Source organism: Pipra filicauda, unplaced genomic scaffold (genome assembly GCF_003945595.2).
Source record: "Pipra filicauda isolate LSUMZ 115617 unplaced genomic scaffold, ASM394559v2 scaffold94_size2452230_pilon, whole genome shotgun sequence".
Lineage (NCBI taxonomy): Eukaryota > Metazoa > Chordata > Aves > Passeriformes > Pipridae > Pipra > Pipra filicauda.
Window position 1 is genome coordinate 791,828 of NW_024105142.1, and position 19,293 is coordinate 811,120.

Here is a 19,293-nt window from a genome sequence, read left to right on the forward strand (position 1 = left end):
ATGACATTCTGGTAAGATTGACGGAGAGATAGACAACAGGTTAGCAAAGGCATATAGTGCTTTTGGAAAACTCCACAAAAGAGTATGGCGTAATAAACACTTGAAGAAAAGCACCAAGATCAGTGTTTACAGAGCCATAGTGCTGTCTACTCTCCTGTATGGTTCCGAATCATGGGTCATCTACCGCCACCACCTGCGTCTCCTAGAACACTTCCATCAACGCTGCCTCCGTACAATCCTAAACATCCACTGGTCAGATTTTGTGACCAGTACATCTGTTCTAGAGCAAGCAGCAGTCACAAGTATTGAGGCCATGTTGATGAGAACACAGCTGTGATGGGCAGGGCACATTTCCAGGATGAAGGACCACCGCCTCCCTAAGATCTTGCTTTATGGTGAACTTGCCACTGGCTGCCGCATGAGAGGAGCCCCGAAGAAAAGATACAAGGACTCCGTGAAACAACATCTCAGCCTTGGCCATATTGATCACCATAACTGGTCTACTCTGGCCTCCAATCGGGAGGCCTGGAGACACACCATCTATAACGTAGCTGTCTCCTTTGAGAACACACGCAGGATCACTCTCGAGGAGAAAAGGCAACGTAGAAAGAGCCATGTCTTGCAGAATACACCATCTAAGGAGTCTTTCTGCTGTGCCTTTTGCAATCGGATATGTCTGTCACGTATTGGCCTCATAAGCCACCAGTGTGCCTGTAACAAATGTGGATAGAGCCTTCCCAAATCTTCGTTCGCGAAGCCTAGCCATGATGATGATGATGATGATGATGATGATGATGATGATGATGATGATGATGATGATGATGATGATGACATTCTGTGCTATGGAATATCTCTCTGGCCAGTTCAGGTTAGCTGTCCTGGCTTTGCTCTCTCCCACCTCCTTGTGCACCTGCTCACTGGCAGAACACGGGAATCTGAAAAGTCCTTGACTCAGGGTAAGCACTACTTAGCAACAGCTAAAACATCAGTGTGTTATCAACATTACTCTCATACTAAATTCAAAACACAGACCTGTAACAGCTACTAGGAAGAAAATTAACCCTATCACAGCTGAAAGCAGGACAGTCATACTTATCAAATTGATCTCCTATAAATAACGGTAGGACCAGTAAACACTACATGGACCTAAAATAGAATTAAGCAAGGATTCTGTATCAGACACTCATTGCTAATTTCAAAATGTTAAGAAAATAGTTTCTTTTCATATAAGCTGCAAATAGACAATTTGACACAGAATAAAAATTGAACGTTTTAGTTTGAACATAAAATCAAGGTAAACTGTTGATGCAAGTTTTTTCAGCAGAGAAATAATAGATGACAAGTTTATAGTGCTTTTAAATAAGCTTTCTCATTTCAGTGTATAAACATTTTTCAGCATAAACATTTGGTGCCTGTTAATAAATTGTTTGTTCAGTATTTGCTCACCAATTTTTATAATTTAAATCTTCTCTAGAAGTTTCAAAACTGTCCAAAACAGTTGCATATCTGGAGTGATAGATATGTCTGTCTATATGTATATACATATATATGTATATATATATATATAAGATAAATATAAAATATGTGTAGAAATAAGCCCCTCTTGCATTAAAAATATGAGTCTATATCTTAAAAGACAGAAAAAACACACAGGAAAAAATACTACGTTGGATCTATAATGGAAACTCATTCAGCAGTGAAGATGCAGGCACCAAAGTGGCACCAAAGACAGTTTCTACCTACTCCTCTAACATTGCCTTCAAAGGAAAGCATACAGAAGAGAATTTAGGACTTACCATAGGGGAAATATTTTGCCACCTTCCCTAAAATATTATTTCCTTAGTTACCTTGACTTTGAGGGCAACCTCATACACCATCTACAAAGCATATTGTTGCATGACAAACTGTGTCCAGAATACTCAGTATCCAAATACTTAGGACTTTATTTTTAGCTCTTACTGTTGAAATACTAGCTTAAAAAAAAGAAAAACAACAACCGAATCACACACACCAAAACTCAAAAAAACAACTTGATTTATGCCAAGTAAAGGTTTTGGGCTGAGGTGTTACCATTGAGCACTAAGATCCAAAATGAAGGAAACGTCTTCAATGTAAACAAGTGGTTGGTGCAGAACCTCAAATGCCTCCTGAAATCTCACAACTGCATGATGCTTGCATTTTTTCTATTTTCCCTATGACATATTATATCTATTATATCCTGTCTGTTGTACTTTTGCTAATGATTTTTTCAGTACCTGCTTCCCACACCTCTCTTCTGATGTTCATCCGAACATGTTTATTTTTGGGTTTTTTTCAAGGCTTTTGTAAATATTGCTGCTGCTTCCTATTTCCAGTTCTCTAGGTTAATTCCTGTAAGTATAGCTAATTTGCATTTCATTCGCTTCTTTCAAATTATTAATGAATATGTCAAACAAGAACTGCTTTTCTATTGTACTACTCCATTTGCTAATCAAGTGTTTCCCAGTACTTGAAATATTATCTTTTGTTAATTTGAATTGTTACGTCTTGACCCATTTTCACATCATGACAATGTCTGGGGCAAATGACAGTGTTTAAAATGGCTTTTTTACACCTGTGTTCCCAAGTTGTCAGATCATACACATTTTATAATGTTTCTTCAGAAAAGTTGGGGAAACAACATATTCTTTCAATTTTCTTTACTATCTATTTTCAACTCTAGTAATGGTTGGGCTTTCAAACACAGAAAGAGGTGGCAAAAACTGCATGCGCATCTCTGCAAACCTGACAGAACATTTCTGCTACAGCTATTCCACACAAACTAAAATCCAGAAAAAAACCCCAACCAGCCAAGTATTTTTATTCATGAGAGAACTTAATCTGTTTTGGGTAACAAGAGTTTACTGACACTATGAGCTCATGGTTGTAAATAAAATCTTGCTCTGTTAGCCTCAGCAGGAAAACAGAGAGAAAATACGTAAAATGTGATGGAAAAAAATCTCTCCCTCAATAAAAAGAACAAGAAATAGAATCTGCAAAGTGAACATATTTGGTTTTCCATGCATAGTGTATTAAAGTTATCTTCATAGCTTTCTGAAGCACTTCCAATTGCTAACACAGTTTAATGTCCAATATAAATCTGCAATAACTCCAGTGATTTAAATTAATTCTATTTTACTTATAACTTGAACAGATACCAGCAAGCAAGTGATGCATGTACTATTGATAGATTATTACAGTATTCAGTTTGGAAATAACTTCTTTTGAATATTCTTTTGAAATAAGTGAAACTTCTTGAAATAACACAATGCAAAACATATGGTGCATAAGCTGAGTTAACACTGCAATATTAGAAATACAGACGCATTACTGCAATTACCAACTCCTTACAGGTTTGAATTTCCAACAGTTACTGAATTCTATATTTCTGGTTTTATCTCAATCTCAACCGCAATCCAAGCATATTGCAACCAATGCTACCAGAAATTATTGCAGAATTTTCATTCAGTCTGATTTTCATTGAGTCTGAGTAAAATGGGAGTTATTTAAAAGCAGAATATGTCTGATAGATGTATTGAACACCAGCATCAAAATGAATAGAAAAAGTACTTCTCCTACCTTGTAATCATCTTCATAGTCATTATATCCACAAGTACTTAAGATGTCCGGAAAAATATCTGACCATCCATTACTTGTACAATTTTTGCTAATATTTCCTGTAAAGAAAAATTAGAGAGTTTAAATCAGAAAGATTCAATAGTGTCCTCATCAATGAATCTTTAGACAACCTTTTTGTCATTAGTTAGTCACAACCTAACTCTGTTTCCTGTATTCCCTAGGACTCCTGTTAGAGCAACCCAGCCATTTCCTTTCACGTGCTCTTCATTCACACTGCTTTGGCTTTTGCTCTTGCCTGGAGTTTCCTTTGCACTACTGAAAAACAAAAGTAAAGCCAAGCCGTGATAGCAGGATTCTCCTTCAGTGTAACAGATATTCCTGTTACGTCTGCAACAGCCTGAAGTATTTTGCTGTTTTATTTAGTCTTTTGGCTCACTCCATAAAGGGGGTAATTTGTAGGTAAAGTAATTTGATAGAAAAGTAATTTAAGTGAAAGTTGTTCCGATCTCCTATTTAAGCTTTTCTGAGAAGCCAATATCAAATGATCTACTGAAGAGTTATAAAAGCTCTTAGACATTATGGTGATGAATTACTGCTACAGCAAACGTTGGTAAGGTTGGTAACGAAGTTTAAAGGCCAAATCATCTTATAGGTTGAAGAACAAGGAAATAAAAATGTATGCTGAATCTCACTCTTTGAACCAATATTGAAACAATGTAGTCCAAGGAACATACAGGACCTGTAGAAGTGTGGTTGGAAAGGAATTTTGGATATCTATTTATTTCAGAAATTGTTTTCTGGTTGGAACTGAGCGAAGTTAACTCTTTACAGAAGTCACACAGATGAGATGGGGGCAACCCATGATTCCGCTTCTTAATTTAATTAAAATGAATTAATGTTCATGCCTGTGGAACATCATCAATAAGAAAAAACTGAAGAGACTGATGTCAGACTAACGAATAGTCATTAATGTTATTATAACTTAATGTTAATTCATGGCCAAATTCCCCTCACATTTCTTAAAGCAACTTGTATACTCACAATGCTTGAAATGCATAATAATATATTGCTTTGGTCTGGAGTGTACCACTGGTCTTTAAGTGACTTAAGATGCCTGTTTTTCACCATAGAAAAGTAAAGTTATGTGTCACAGATCAGCTTTGGCCAAGAATAACCAAACTTGTTTATATACACTCCAAACTAAAGCTTTTGTGATTTGTATCTTGCTGACTGGTTACTGGAAGTTCTTCTTTGTATAAAGTTTTCGGTGGAAAGTTGTAAATATCCTACAAATAGTTCACCAATCCACAATCTAATCTTTCCAGCTAATAAAAAGGCCTTGACCTAAATCTACAGTGTCTCCTCAAACAACAGGACGACTTCTGCCATTTGGCATAGACATGACGTTTTTAAAAGAAAATGTAACCTATTTATACATTGTGAAGAGTCTTCACTTTAAAAGTACATCAAGATTCTCTGACTAGGCAGAGCAGAGGAACATCTTAACAGAACCACAAATTACGTCAAAGCAATAAAAAGATTCCTTGTACTCAAGGGGTTGAAGTATTTTCTGCTTCAAGTATTCTAATGCCTTCTAACCTAAAGGCAATGTTGGGCAATGTTCTATGGAAGGCATTATTTATTTCTACTCCACCTTTTCATGCAATGAAGTATTTTGGAAGGCAACCTGATTTAAAACTTGTAACTCAACGCATACATTTAAATAAGAACTTCACAGAATAACTTTCCGAGACTCCTAAACTTGCATTGTCATGTACAATACAGGGAAAACATTATAGGATAATATGGCTGCTTTTACAGTAAAAGATCTTTTAATAAAAAGTTACTAATATTCAATAGAGAATTAATTATGTGAGATGCTTAAACTATGATCTCAAGCATCACAGAAGAAATTTAGAGCCAGGTCTCCAAAAGTTGTTAGGATGAGAAGACAAACAGTTTTTTAAATTCATGATTTAAATTAAGAAATTCTTTAAAGAATTGATGGCATATAAAAATCTACTATCGACTTGGAATACTTGTATAAAAATTAGATAGTCTAGATCATCTTGTAGTAGAATTTTAACTCCTTTAAAACAGTAAAAAGCTAAAACATACATCTCAAAAATCTGACTAAATAAAAAGTTGGACTTCTTGTTTAAATATATTTTTGTAATTTTCTGCTATAAGAATGAAGTTTATTTGAAATGTACTGTGTATGAATTAAATAGATAACATATTCCTGAGTATAATCAAATTATAAAGGTGCTAAGATAGTTAGATCTTAATTGAATCAACCATGCAAGATGTTTGCTGTCTTTTTTCTCTGAAATTATAGAAAGACAAGATTTAAAAAGCACCCTTAATTACACCTAAATTACCTCTAATTACCTCTAAAAAAACACTGTTAGTTTCACAAGCAAGAAGTAAACAGGTAGTCATGAAAAAAACCTATATCTGAGAAAATTATAGAAAATTATAAAAAGGAAGGACTCTTTCAGTCTTGCTGACACCATGCTAAGGTGAAACAGACTTGCAGTGCACTGTGAAGGTTTCAGACTTAAATATTTATATTTGTTTATTAGTAAAATTAAAATATTGTTGTAATAATAACTAACAGTTATGAAATAAACTCCAGAGAGAGAGTACATGCTCTGTCTGGCAAGTAGACAGAAGTAGAATGATTTAATTCAGATTTTGAATTTTTGATATTTATAAGTTTGCCTTGTCTCATGACAACACCTTAATATCTTTGTTTGAGTCATTTGAATACTTTTATAGATTTCATAAGATTTAGTGAACATACTTTCCCCTTTATAAACTGTTTAGACTATCCATGATAAACTAATCAACATTCACCAGCTCCAGGAATGAAAACCTTTGCTCATGTGTAGATTGTTTTAGTTATCTATTTTTTACTGGAACAAGATTTAATCAACAGTTTTGAGAATAAAGGTATTTTAGTCATACCCCAAGTTAACCTCAAAAACAGAATTAAATCACTGTGATGACTTTCACATTTTTCACCAGCTCCTCATGACGACAGTTTCTCACCTGAGCAATGGGGATAAGATTTTTCCTGCTGCACTATGAGATACATGTGAAATACTCTGTGTGCATCATCTATTTCCAAAACTCCACTAACATGCCACAGTGCAAAATGAAACCACAGCAAGATGAATTGACAAGATGGTGCAGAATATGGTAGATTTAAAACAGCCTGAGGCACTGATGAGCTCTTTTTAAGCTCTATTAAACGGCGGAATAAAAGGTTTCATAATAACTACCCTAAATTGCAAAAGCAATAATTTTTAGGTATTATGTGTTAATGTGGGCTCATTATTCTCGTGATAGCAAGGCAGAGCTCCCCTCCTAATCACAGAAGGGACAATCTGCATATGATCTTCTGGCAGTTGTTAGAGATGTCAGTCAGGCTCAGATGCCTTAATAATAATCAAAAATAGGTGAAAAAAGAGCAAACAATGTCTCCAGACTTGGTGTCACTGTATTAGAATATATATTTAGTATCTGGCTCAAAGAACACTGTACAGACCACAAAGACGACAATTTGGTCTTTTCATGGTGTATCACGAACAGCTCTGAAAAGAATTTTAACTCTTTAAAAAGAAAATAAAAATTCCAAATAAACCATTTTTAGCACATTATGTTACAAAACACCAGAAAGAAGCCAGTAAAAGTACAGCTTAAAATAAAATACCTGGTTTTCCAGAAAAAAGGCTAAACACTTTTGGGCAAGGGACAGTGACAGTCTCCCCAATCTTTGCAGGACGCCAACAGGTGATGTTATCCCAAACTCCAACACATCCTGAAACAAAACCAGCAGTAACAGACTTGAAAGCTCAGTATGGTCCAAATTACTCTACTGTATTTACGTTATAAAGACCTGGTGGAAGTTTTGGATAAGTGGTTCAAGAAATGTTAGACTCTTTCAAGAAAGCTGCAAAGATGTCGTTTTCTACGAAAATGTTAAGGAAATCATAAGACTCTGATGATTAATATATTGTTTGTGAAATGTTTCATTAAAACTACAACATTGTGATGTGAGGATGCTAAGAAACAGTAAGAAATGTTTAAAACTTCCAAGCATTGATATGGATTATTAAGAACTGCAAAATTTTGAGAATCTCTTAATCACAAAATGGACTTTTCTATCTGGAGTAATATGCAGATTGAACATCACAAAGAAATATTTAAGTAGTTCGTTGGAGTCAACATGGCTCAACCATGCCATGTTTAAAGGTGTCTATCTATAGTCCATGTCTTCTAAGCTAAGCAAAGAGTGATGAAAGTTTCTGGATATAAACCTTAGGAGGACTTATATCCGGAAGGATATAAAAGTAAGGAAATGTTATTCATATTATCACAGTTCAAGTTATCTCAAAAAAAAAAAAAATCATGTGCAAAACTCTGGGTATTTATGTCTTCAAATAAGGCAATTGACAATTTAAATTTGTAACTAATGCTAAAGAGAAAAATAAAACTTTTATCCTACCAGCATTATGTCCATGAGATTATTAGAAATCTAAGAGACAGTTTGTTCCTTTCAGTAGAGAACATAAAACTTGGATTAGGAACTGCTCACATCCATACTGTTCTTCAGAATATTTATAGTATTAGCAATTCACTGTTAATTTATTCTGTGCTAGTGAGGTCATGCTCAAAATCAAGCCACATGAGTTCAATGGAGCTGGAAAAAGAATATTTAGAAGTTCCATATTTGCATTAGACCATATTAGTGCAATTAAACTTGGACAGCTTGTGTTAACATAAAATGTGCAGCATCCTGCTTTCAAAGTTTAAGTTATTTTCAAAGTGCACATAAACTAGGGAACTGAAGAATGTGTTACAGGACCAGCAGTTGGATTTGTCCCCGGGGTGTGTCCTAGTGCAGCAAGAAGAAAAGCCAGTGGCACAGCATTCCCATGGGCCTTGCTTTCCTTTGGAAGACATCCATCTAAGTGTGATAGCTGGGAGGGAACCTCTGTGGTACCAAGAACAGGGTTTGGAAATGACGAATGAAGATGAGAGTAGGATGATGGAGGAAATTCTGCATTTGGTCACCAATTCCATAGAGCCCTCTGTATACAGTTTCCCAAGCAAGTGCTATTCTCCAGAAGAAACACTTACTCATGGGGATTGCGTCTTTCTTCACTCTTAGTATTGTACAGTTCTAAATGCAGCATCTGTTCTATATTCAGAAGGATGATGCCAAAAATAAGGGATTACTAAAGGGAAACTTCACAAAGTTTATCTCTGTTTGTAGATAAAGTAATGCCTTATTCCATTGCCTTGTATGCTGGATCAGCCTCTTTTGGTGTTACTAACAGTATCTCTGAGATATCTCTGATGTTGACTTGGCCATCCGTACGCAATTTAAGAGGTTTACATTTGAGCAAGTCACCTTCATAGCCTTTGAAGTCAACAGAACTTCAACATGCATGGGTGCTTCCTGAGTTGCAGTTTTGGGTCAAGATCAAGTCCAAATCTCTGTGATGCAACACTGGGGCTTATGCAAAATAAAAGAATGTTTAGCTCAGCCAATTCAGGTCATGCTTCCTTCCCAATTGATTTCAAGCCAGAAACAACACCAACAACACGACATACAGATAATCAGAAAGACAAAGAAACTATTTTCTTCATCTGCCAGCACTCAGAACTACAGTGATAAAATGAAACTCTTTTGGCTTTGATGGTTGGACTGCATGATCCAGCATAAACAAGCCCTGGAGTACACAAGACTAATCATCATCTTGTGGTACTTCAGACCTTTCTATTTCATCTCCATTTCCACTAAAAGTGAGAGCTGAGGTGAGTCACGAAAGTGTTGATGTACACCCAAAGAAGCTGATGACTTGATGACTTTCACAAATTTTCCCTTTTGTTTAATATAAGATGATGGATTTGCTGCAGTAATGTGCAAACAAGTTCAGAGGCCTTTATAAATTTTTGTTATGCTGCTATATGGACTGGGCTAAGGTTTTACTAAACAGGCAGCTGAACAACGTAGACTTCAGAGCTCCATTTGTACATTTGCCACAAAAAAACCACTTAAAACTCTTACTCAAGCCTCAATTAGATGTAATATTATATGGAAAAGTTGAAGTCCAAATCCTATGCTTACCAAAATTAATCAGCACAATTTGTATCAGATCTTGAAGCTTGCTGGAAGGAACTCAGTATGCAAGCTTTTAATGTTCAAAATTTCACAAGTCACTAATGGTTTCTGGGGAATGTGTTTTTTATCTCTCTTTTCCCTCCATATTTTAGACTTTACAGGCATCTATGGCACAGGAGAGGATGATGCTTTTTCAGACTCCTTAAATCAAATGAATGAAATAACACCAAAGATGTATTTCCTACATCTAGACTACACTCAAATGCAATCAAAAACTGGAGTTGCTGTCATCAGAATTCCAACAATATTAAGCCTCAGGTTATGTATGTTTACAGGCTTAGTTATTATGGTATGGGAAATCTGAGAAAACTGCTGAAATATCCTGGAGGCATTTATAGTCACTGAATGACTACACTGGGGGTCTGAAAACTGGACTAGGTCTGAATGCTGAATGCTGCTAGGTTTTTAGCATTACAGTCATATACCTTTTTCTTCTCTTATGAAAACATATTCTAATGCAAAAGTGGCATACAATTAACGAGTCCATTCTTACTGCACTTGTATCAATCTGTCTCTTCCATCTTTTGTACAACACGAGCTTAACTGTGCACAATAGAAACTAGCAATTTATTTCCTACTGATCTTGGAAATTAAAGATGTGGCACAACTGGAGATCTCGGTGGAGTTTCAGAGGTCTTCAAGTAGATACTGCTCTTCATCCACCATAGTAACTTTTTGCAACAATGACATATACAATGACATACGTCAGAGAGTGACAGACAACAATTCACTTCATCCTAAAACACATGAAGTTAGCCCAGATTAATTGCTCACAACAATTGCCTGTTGCTTTCTAGAGACTACAAAGCAGTCTATGGTGCTTTAAATACCACACTGTTGGAACATGAAGGTGTGGTAAATACTGTCCTAAATGTTTCTCTTTCTGTACATAGAATTTCTACTTGATCAAACTTGATATTCTCCTCTCTACTCACTCTATACTATCTGTCCAGCCATTAATTCATCCAGTTTTAGGATTTCTGGACTGTCATCCGTCACTGCTGCATTCGTAAAATCATTATGTAAACTCTTATTCTCTGGAAATTTTATCCATCTTTCACATTATAGGACGGTTTCCTACTGTCTCCGAAGGATATCAATCAAGTAAGAGACAAAATATTCATAATTGCATCTTTAAATAAGTTTTATATTTTAGTTCTGGTAAGAATTTTACCAATAAAATGATAATTTTTATATAAAGCATCTAACTTTTTAAGCAAAACTTAAATTGCTTCAATGTTTATTTCATATAATGTCTGTTTATTTCATATAATTTTCTTTATTTATAATATTTTTAAAATATTTCAAATATCCAAAGGTATATTAATGTACACCTTTATTCTTTTATGTTCATTGATGGAATTAGTCTCTATATTTGCGTGTTGCTTCAGTAAATTCTCAAGTATTGAGTGGTTTTGTCCTTTCACTTTGATACGTACACATATAAAACCAATCAGCTCTTGATCTGTGTTAGCTCCTCAACTGTTTCTGCACATCTAGTGTTATATCCTTTACCTTCTTCTTTAACTATTGTGCTGGTTTTGGCTGGTACAGAGTTAATTTTCTTCACAGTTGCTAGTATGGGGTGTGTTTGGGATTTGTGCTGAACAGAGTGTTAATAATAGAGATGTTTTTGTTATTGCTGAGCAGGCCTTTCACAGAGCCAAGGCCTCTTCTGCTTTTCGTGCAGCCACGCTGGTGAGGAAGTTGGGGGTGCCTGGGGGGTTGAGAGGAGACACAGCCAGGACAGGTGACCCAACTGACAAAAGGGATATTCCAGACTATATGACATCATGCTCAGTATGTGAAGTGGGAGGAAGAAGGAAGAAGTGGGAGACATTTGGACTGATGGTGTTTGTCTTCCCAAGTTACATGTGATGGGACTCTGCTGTCCTGGGGATGACCAAACACCTGCCTGCCCTTGCGAAGCAGTGATTTAATCCCTTGCTTTGCTTTCCTTGCACGCATGGCTTTTGCTTTCCCTACCAAACTGTCTTTATCTCAACCCATGAGTTTTCCAGCTGTTACCCTTCCGATGCTCTCCCTGATCCCACTGGTGGGGAGTGAACACATGGCCTCATGGCATGTGGTAGCTGACTGGGGTTAAACTATGAGAACTGCTAGCAAGACTGGCAAAGGGAAAAAAACCAAAAGGTTCTTCATCCCTATTTCTATGGTGTCTAGAAGAACGTTACTGCACCCTACATATAACAACCCCTTTACAATCTCTTCATTTGTATAATTTATTTCCCTGATATGTCATTCACAGCATATCCAAGGAAACAACCAAAATTCTCAGAAAACCATTGCTCAGTTACTCACTCAAAAGTTCTCCTCTACTGATCCTCCCTCCTATTTCTCTAGATGATACTGCAGATGTTATTGTTATTGTTAGCTGGTTTCAATGAGATCACTTACTTTATTTGAATGTTTGGTCTTGAATGCTTGTGATGCATTTGCAGATACTTCATAACGAAAGGAAACATAACAGACTATAAACTACGTTTTGTTTCTTATTTTCTTCAGCTTACATAAGTACTGCCACCACATTCATCATCCTGCTCTTTGAGACCCAGTCTTCGAGCAACAAGTTCACTTACCTGCTTGTGCTTCTTCATCTATAAAGACATGAGACACTGGGCTTGCACTAGAAAATTTTGTTTATAGACATATTTTGTATATATGAAACCACTAGGTGGCACTTTGCATTTGGATTTAAAAATTGCTACTTCCAAGAGACCTTTAGCATTTTTACGCTGTCTAGGCGTGCATGAAATATGAAACAAGAGAGGCTTTGAAGATGAGTCAGAAAGTTGACAGCTAGCCTTGGGTTTATTTTTCAAACAGGGAAATGTTTTGATTTTTGTATTAAACTTGACAGAGCAGGAGCCATCTCACCTCTTATGGGCAATGATTTCTAGATTGCAGGTCTGTACACCACAGCATGTAACTTAGGTTGCATGGAATTATGATCATACACAGACTGACATTCTTTCTGCATTTTTACACCAGTGATAAAAAAGAAAAGAAAAGGAGGTGTTAGAGAAATAGCAAGCTGGTAAACTGGAAGCAAAGCAGCAGAACTGCTTAGAGCAGCAATAGGAATAGGACAGTTGCAAAAAAGCTGTTGCTCCACGATATTTCACTGAAGTTATTTGCCATCTGCTTTTGTCAGGGCCCTGAGTGCACAAATGGGCTGTGATGGCCCTGCCCAGAGCCCCATCCATGCTCAGGTCTGGACCTTCATGTGGCACCTGATTCAGCCTCCTCAGAGCAGACCTATGTCTGTCTCTGCTCAGCCATCTCAGGGTTGTCCCTGATCCTGGTTTCCTATGCCAGGCCAGATCCTGACCCTTCTCCTGCAGGTTAATGTCCACTGCTGTCCCTGTCCCAGGGAGGTTGCACGTGTCCAAGACTGGGGCTACCCTTGGTTGTTCTCCAGCTGCCCTGGCCTGGATGGACCCTGCCTGTCCAGGGCCCCTCAGAGCCCCTCTGCGTGGAGCTGCCTGCTTGTGCTCCAAGTACATGTGAAAATGAAAACACTGGCTGCAAAGCAGTCAGGAGGCAGCTCCAATTAGTCAGAAATACTGAGGAAATGTAAAAGTTTTTAATTAACAAACACTACTCATAGACAGTAAACAGAATTTTGGAAATCTATGGTATACATGAGGTTGAACCAGTTAAAGGAATGATCAAATCAAGAGAGTTTATTTCATATTCACCTAAAATGTTTGCAGTTCATAGGTTTTTCAAAAGCCAACTCTACTACCAATAACAGTAAAAATACTGTTTCTGAGATTTCTGAGGATTTTCTGGCTTTTCACTAAATTAAACACTTCAGAAGAAATGTCTTATTTCTCTTTTGAAGAACAGTTTCCCACTAGAGAATCAAAAATCTATTAGCCAATTTTAAATTTAATGTAATTTACATATTTTTAGGGTTCTATAAGGAAATACAGAAGTTGCCAGTAAAAAAATTAAAAAAACCCCACCCCTCACAAAAGAGAAAACAGATCTTTCTCTAAATTTTCCAAGTAAATTCTGCTTTCTAATCACTCAAAATGTCCTTTGGAGACAAGAGCATTTATTTTTCTATGACTGGACAGCATTTTATTCATACCATGAGAATGCCATTTTCTATTCTTATTCAATGGATGTATAGGCAAAGCTGCAAGAGGTACCTTCAACTTCATGTTGACACAATTTTGACACCCCGTACATTCTTCCAAAAATACCAATAAATATCAATCTCTAGTTTGCATAAACACCACCACAAAATATTAAAAGTCTCCGTAAAGCACTTGGACCATATATTTCTGCTAGTTTGTATTATGTCTAACCCATCTGCTATCTGCTGTATTAGGCTGGAACTTTTTCAGTGTTCTGGTACTGAAGACTTTTTCCTTGGGATATTTGAACTTTGGATGTCCTGGAGAGTGGACTGCCATGGCCACAGCTGTCTTTATCAGGACTCAGGTGCAAAACCATGCAGGGGCAGTATTTCTTTCAGAGTCTTCTGGAAAACACAATAAGTTCGCTTATGGCTGTTCGTTTTCCTTGGAATACAAATGCCATTTATTAATGTCTACTGCTGAATTTCTATTTACATTTTGGGTGGAGTTGAAATTTCAGGTCTTCAAAATCATTGCGGACAAGTGTTGCTTCTCTTCCTTCCAAAAGAGTTTGTTACTGTCACTCAGTAACATTTATTATGTGAGATTTTTGAATGAGGCTGATCAGGACATTTTCTTGTCTTCATCATTTTATTTCCTGTTGGTTATTTTTCAGTAGGCAACTCCTTTCATTCACAGTTCTCTCCCACCTTTCTCACCCAGCCTCCTCAAAAGATGAACCAGCTCTGCCTCTCTTCTGCCCTCAAATAATTAAATACAGCTTACACAAAGCCCAGACTTTGTCAACACCACGAGGATGCTCAGTTTCATGTGGTGTCATTAATGATGACACTTCAATTAATGAAAGCCAAAGCACTCAAACATCCAAAGCAGTCCCTTCAGCTCCCTTCATAAAAAAATATGTGAACCAAAAAGTAGCAACATGTCTCTCCTACAGCTAGAAAAGCAGCAGCACAGAGATTCAAGAAAGCTAAAGTTGTTCTGCCAAGAGCTACTGGTACTGCATGAAAGAAGTTCCATAATCCCACTATCTCATTTAATTCTACTTTGAATACTACATCAGATGACTGTAAGCAACACTGCAGGATGAAATAGTGACTTGTTTTGCAGAGAAAATAGCTGCAAAACCAAACAAAACCTGATGCAAGACCTTGATGAGACAGGGAGGATAAAGAAAGGGGAACCTTGAGGAGGTTTCTTTTCATGCAGCAAGAGAAAGGCCTCATCTGGCTCTGTATAAGTCTTCTATTTACTAATGTGGAGGAGAGAGTGATTGTCAGGTTGGCCTTGTTATACACAGAGGTGTGTGTGTTATACACAGATGTGGGGGGGTGCGGTGTGTTGGGTGTGTGTAAATGCAAAATAGGCACCTTTCTTCCTGGAGAAATAACCTTAATAGCTAAATTAGTTGGATAAAAACCTTTTGGACAACTTGCCACAGCTCCAGTTTTTGAATATTCATCCCACTGTTCTGAAGAGCTTTCAGAAAAATGTGCTGTGTTTCATCTACAAGATCTTGAGCTCAGTGCTGGAATCACTGAGTGAAGTTTTACTGACAGTGTAATTCAGGAGACTGGATTATGTAGCAACATTGGTCCCTCTTGCTTTAAATTTATGAATAACTAACAACATCATTCTGGTAGTCTTGTCTATTTTAATTTCCCATTACTAGCTGCGTTATGAAGCTTCTCTTTGAGAGGTTTATGAAATTCTTTCCAAAGCCATTTTTTCTTTTTTTCTACATCCCTTCCTCAAAGTTAAGATGTCATATCTAAAATCAAAAATGTTGTGTGACATATGGTCTCACAAAAACACATTTTGGAATGCAAGTTCCAAAAAGACACATTTAACTGTGCAACCACTCAGTCCAAGACGAATAAAAAACCCCTAGACTTCACTTTTTCATAATGAAATCTTTTTAGAACTTTTTGTTGTAAACCCTCTTAAAAAGCCTACTGACTGAGTTTTAACATTTTTGATGGTAAGTTTTCATTTTTTATTTAAAGGTGAACAGAAATGAATCAGTTACTTTAAAAGGAAAAATTCTAAATACTGAACAAAGACAGAAATTTGCAGCAGACCAATTTTTGTGTCTTTTCATTTGCTTTATTGGGAGCTTTCTAATTTTTTTGTAAGAAGACAAGACATGGGTAGCAGATAAAAAACAGGTTAGTTTTTTTCCATATGGACCTCAAAATCTGTAGCTACTATGAACTATTTAGAATGCATTAATCTGCCCTTCAAAAATAAGTTTGCAAAAAAAAAAACCCTCTCCCAGGCTCTCAGCTAAGGTGTATCCATACCTCAGGTGTCAAATTATAGGTGGAAAGAAGAAAACAAATGTGGATAGATGCTAATGTAGTTTTCATAAAATAAACAACTAGATGTGCTAAAGAGCACTACAGAGAGGAAGGCACTGCCACAGATCTTTGGAGAGTGACTTCTTCCCTAAATGGAGTGTAATGCTGTCCACTAATGGAAAAGTATGTGCTAATGCCTGAAAATCCCCCAAAGGGTGCAAAGCAAGAGGTGTGGATGTCTCAGACCAACCAGGTCCTGTGGGTTTAGTATATCTTTAGCATTGTTCAAAGGATATTTACACGGTCTTTATAAAATGTTTCCTTGCAAAACACGCTATTGCTTTATTAAGCCATGGAGTAAGCAAGTCCTTTATAGACTTCATAGTCAGGGATTTTAAGTGCACTACAGCAATTACTCAGTGAAGTTCTTCAGCCCATGTCATGATGCAGCTCAGGCAAGATGACTATAAGATCATTTTACGATGTCAAAAAAACCCCAACTTCAATGGCCTTTAAATACTTCCTTTATGTCTCCCTAACTGGGAGCTGAGAAGATTAGATAAGGTATTCAATACATAATTGCCACCTAGGTCAAAGGAGAAGCTGACTGTCCCATACAATCTGGATCCTCCAAAATTCAGTAGCTGTGCATGTCAGCCATATTCCGGAGCATGTGACATAGAAGTATGAAGGTTTCTCAGGTCCCCAATAAGTTAATGAAAATGTTCCACTGATTTTGACAATAGAGGCCCAAGCCTTTGGTGGAAAATCTCAGGGAACCTTTATTTTCAAATCCAAGACAGTACATTCAGATTTTGTTCCAGCTTTTGTAAGTCAGGTAGCACACACTAAAGTTAGCAAAGCATGACAAAGGCTGTATAACGATCTTTCCCATTCAGGAAAAAGTGAAATAACAGTTCTGAATTTATTATAAGGAATTATGTTTCAAATGTAATACAAGTTACATGCGGAGCTAGGACTTGGACTAGTTCCAGCTTGCCAATTTTCATTAGTAATTCTTCTTTATCAGCAGTCAGAGTATTATTGTTCAAAATAGTCCTTACATCTTTGTATGATTACAGAGAGTTTATTAGGAAAATAACGACACACAGATAATGGCTATTTTTGCTATACAAATACATATATTTAACATAAGCTACTCTCTAAAGGTTCTGGGTAAGGGTATCTATAACATGAAGCATAAAATAAATTCTCCTGTAACATTAAACACAGAGTTCATTACCACAGGGACTTTATTCCAGTCACCAACAGAATGGAATATCCCTTTAGTTTCAGACAGGAATTCAGTAAAATACATAAATCCTTCCACTGCTGTTTTATCACTATCTGCAGAGTTGAGTCAACACCAGACATACTGTGTCCTTTCAAGACATGAAGTTCTTTCACAGCAGTTTGCCTTCAGGAGGCACCCCTCTTCCAGTGAAAAGAGGCTAGGAAGAAAATATTGACAGAAAACTTATTTCTTCCCCTAGGGAACCCAAAATAAAACTGGTATGATCACAAGGATACCCTTGGAACCATCTAGCGTCTGGATGACAAAAGTGTGTCTTGAGGAAAGCTTGACTTTCAAAGCCTTATAACAGCTAACAGTGAATTTAATAATTCAAGATTCCATTCGTTAAGCTGGGCTACTAATTAGTTCTCCATCTGGCTGCACAATAATATTATTTATGTAACAGCCATCTCTCTTCATCACTCATAAATAAAAAAATAGAAATCTTGATGAATTGTTCCAGTAAGGTTTTGCATTTTTCTAATTAGTGATCTGGATTAATATAAAGAAGAAATTATGGTAAAATACAAACTGTTGATGATCCTTTGAATTATTTTATTGTATATAAACTGATATTAGAGTATGCACTGAGGGAGTTACACATTTAAATTGAGGAGACGGGGAGAAAGCATCATAAGTTGAGACTCATGTTTATGCTCAAAGGACACTGCAGATGGCAGGTCTCTGAGGTCCTGTAATCATCTTCAGAGTGCATTTAAAACAGATTGAACACAAAAAAGACAAATAACCTACGTACCACCCAACTGAATTTATCTGTTGCCTTTGTATTCTGCTTGCTGAACAAGTAGCTTTACCATCAGCTTCAACTTACAAGAAAAAATGTCATTTTTCCGTAAAATTTTGTTCTGCTCACACGAAAATGTAGCAAAGAAATCTAATAAAATCTAAAAAAAACCCATAAAAATTCAAAATGAAATCTACTCCTCCTTCTTTCTTCCATTAAATTACAGTTTGCTATGTATTTATCTTTCTATGCAGAAAGAAAACAAAAACAACAAAGTAACAGGAAGAGTTTGTCTTTTGGATGTAACATTACTGTCCAGCTTTTCCTTTGCACAACTCCAGGGTACTCCGGGTGTGAATCTGATCTTCTGTCTGAAACACTGTCTGCCTGGGAAACCCAGAGATCATTCCTACCACTAGTACTTTACTTTCAACATAACTAGAGAGACATGCTTGGATCCAAGGCTTTCAGCTTTTCCTCAGATTTGTTCTTTCTGCTGGTGCCGTCGTCACCAGCCTGCAGTGCCCCTGCCAGTCAGAAAATACCAGCCCCTGGCACACCTCTCACAACATCCTTGCTGCAGGTGTACCTTTAATGCAAAATCACATGAATTCTAAAAACCATAAAATCATCAGCACAGTACAGAAAAGCACGGAAACCGCAACTGCAACAGTAAAGAAGGTAGAAGGAGAAAATCTTCAATTCTCCAGTTATCTGTACATTACAGCTTATATTCTCTTACCATTGTAGTCCACTGGCTTTGCACTCTTTAGAAGTTCCATGCACCTTGTTTCCTCCTTGTGAATCTCCAACTGAAATCTGCATTCTGGATGGATACCATTCACCTGTGTCGAATTAACAAATGGGTTTTGTCTTAAAATATGCAACTGCCAATGAGGGAAGCCACAAATTTCACTGGCACTGGTTTTGCCCAAGCACGTGCTGGCATTTTTTAACACAGTCAATGTCCATTTTAGCTTCTCACACATTGACTTTTCGTAGCAAAATGTTGAAATAATCTACTAGCA

The 19,293-nt window shown here is 36.8% G+C and overlaps 1 protein-coding gene across 1 annotated transcript in view; it reads right to left on the bottom strand.

The window, feature by feature from the left end:
• VIPR2 (vasoactive intestinal peptide receptor 2) overlaps positions 1 to 19,293 on the bottom strand; it is a 53,587-nt gene that overhangs the window by 31,310 nt on the left and 2,984 nt on the right. The window contains exons 2-4 of the mRNA XM_027720762.2: positions 19,008 to 19,110; positions 7,316 to 7,423; positions 3,598 to 3,695 (exon numbers count right to left, since the gene is read on the bottom strand). Coding sequence (XP_027576563.1) covers positions 3,598 to 3,695; positions 7,316 to 7,423; positions 19,008 to 19,110 — 309 coding nt within the window. The remainder of the gene's footprint in view (positions 1 to 3,597; positions 3,696 to 7,315; positions 7,424 to 19,007; positions 19,111 to 19,293) is intronic.